This window comes from Austrofundulus limnaeus, unplaced genomic scaffold (genome assembly GCF_001266775.1).
Source record: "Austrofundulus limnaeus strain Quisiro unplaced genomic scaffold, Austrofundulus_limnaeus-1.0 Scaffold511, whole genome shotgun sequence".
NCBI lineage: Eukaryota > Metazoa > Chordata > Actinopteri > Cyprinodontiformes > Rivulidae > Austrofundulus > Austrofundulus limnaeus.
In genome coordinates, this window is record NW_013952913.1 from 307,221 (window position 1) to 309,527 (window position 2,307).

The 2,307-nt window shown below is 38.9% G+C and overlaps 1 protein-coding gene across 1 annotated transcript in view; it reads right to left on the reverse strand.

The window, feature by feature from the left end:
• The window catches only part of ift172 (intraflagellar transport 172), a gene marked incomplete in the record, with an annotated part of 65,169 nt that overhangs the window by 53,585 nt on the left and 9,277 nt on the right, over nt 1-2,307 (reverse strand). The window contains 2 exon segments of the mRNA XM_014025942.1: nt 578-739; nt 1,504-1,599. Of these exon segments, the coding sequence (XP_013881396.1) occupies nt 578-739; nt 1,504-1,599 (258 nt within the window).

Consider the following 2,307-nt stretch of genomic DNA (forward strand, 5'->3'; position numbering starts at 1 on the left):
TCTATCTATCTATCTATCTATCTATCTATCTATCTACAGTATCTATCTATCTATCTATCTATCTGTGTTTATAAGCAGACGTGTTAAAACGCTGTTTCCATGCAGGAAATACCAGGTAGAGCTCAGTTATTGTTTGTTAGCGGGGCTCAGCGGTAGCAACAAGACCAGAAACGTGATGTTTCATGTTTAGTCAACGTCAAGGCTGGGTCATAGTCACGCTTTGGGYACTTGCACAGCACCCTCACCAGGAGTGTAGGTGTTTATATTTGATGCTGTGTTGTTGTAGTATTCTCCAAAAGGACATTTTATATCCTGTGAAAATGTCGTAAGTACGAGAGCAAAAGCTTGACAAACAAAGTGCGCGGTGTGTGCAGCCTTTGCGAAGTTACAAAAATTCGATGGTGCATGACCACGTGCCGGGACACCAYGCGGGGCCAACACCGTCACGTCACTCCTAGCACGTGCCCCCTTGTACGACACATCAACTATGAGCCTAGATTTAATTACAACTGGTTTCTCAATGCTGATGTGACCCCCTGCTAAAACCCAAAGGACAGAACCTGAACCCGTTCGGTACCTCGCTTAATTTATTGTTGAGCAGGTCTCCGAGCAGCAGAGTGTCTGAGGTGTGAGCCACCAGGTAACGATCCTTTCCCATGATCTTAACCTCCTCGATCTCATAACCGTAGTAGGACTTCAGGACCACCCGTGTTCCCGTGGAGAGGTTCCTCACGATCACCTGAAGAAAAAAGTTCARTTCAGTTTATTTATATAACGCCAAATCACAACCATTGTTTTCTCACAAAAAACAACTAATCTACAGAAGCCAACAGACTGTGTTGAATCTAGATTTATTAAAGGGACAGAAAAACAACTTTATATTTGACTTGCAGAAGAAATTTATACAGAAATAAACTTTAACGGCTGCAGCTTTGAGGCTCACAGACTTAATCAGATCAGAAAGTTTAGGTCCTTCAGAAAAGACTATGTTTACTGATGAACTGCTAATTAGAAACCAGAACTGTCTCAGTTTGAGTCTCATTAGAAGCTCTAATTAATTTCCCAATCATATTCTCATCAGCTTCTTTTTCTGTTTCTAACACTGTACTTCAAAYAATAAGATACAGTATATATTTTTAGAAATATCTGGAGGTGTGCCATTAGGTTTTAGCTTGAAACGGATGGCAAATAAATAAAACAAGATGTGATTTTCATTTGAGGTATTTTATTCCATATTTGAGTACAAAAAAGAAACAAAGTTTTGATTGTTTCAAGCTCTTCAATTATCTTTTTTCTTCTCTTGATTACAAACCTGAGGCACTTGCTGCACTTAAATGTATTTAATYTGAACGACTCGACTCACACGGTTAACGAGCTCATTTAGGTTTCCAATCAACTCCCAGCYGGGAGCAACGCAGAGTCGGAGTATTTTTCTTTAAGTTGTTTTGTTTCTTGTAAAAATCAGTGTGTGCTTTCTGCAGCTGAGGCCGTTTTGTTTTCTACCTGACTCAGGCCGACGTAGGTCATCTCAAACTTGTTCTTATAGATGGTTCTCCTCAAGCAGCAGTCAAACAGCTCCACGCCGCCACACAGCGTTCCCTGTCGGAACAACAAACACTTTGAAATGGACAGCTCCCTGCGCACACGACCACTGCTGCTGGATTGGGCGTCACGTGACCTGGGCGTGGCTTCGCAAGTGGGATTTTTATGCATTGAGCTAATGCTAATGCTAACCATTGAAATCAATGAGCAGAACGTAGCGCGGTGCAAACAAACGGTTTGTAATTGTACAAATGGTATAAATACTTTGCTACAAACTCCAGAAATTGTTACAGCACGTTTAAAGGGTTATGTTTCACAGGTAAATATTACACGTACTTAACTAAAATAAATTATTTTAATTGTAAAACCTGTATGCTAACATAAAACAGCTTCACTGTTCATGTTTAATCTTATTTAAAATCAATTTTATCTGTTGTCAAATATATCATTTACTGATACATGTAAATATGGACTTTATTGGATAGTTGACTAGTTAGACTGCATAATAATTCAGAAATTATGAAGTAGACTCACTAATGACAGACAATAATGTAATGATTGAGCATCATAAACATAAATAGTCACGTTGTCAGACAGGACGGTTTATTCAGATACTTTCTACATCCAGTATTTGTGTTTTTCAACATTTCCAGAGAAAAAGGAGGAAAAAACATGTGTACCAGCTGTGGGTCGGCTTTACATAGAGCCTGCATCATTGTGAAACTGAAGAATAATTATTTGTGATAAAAATAAATTCATTAAACA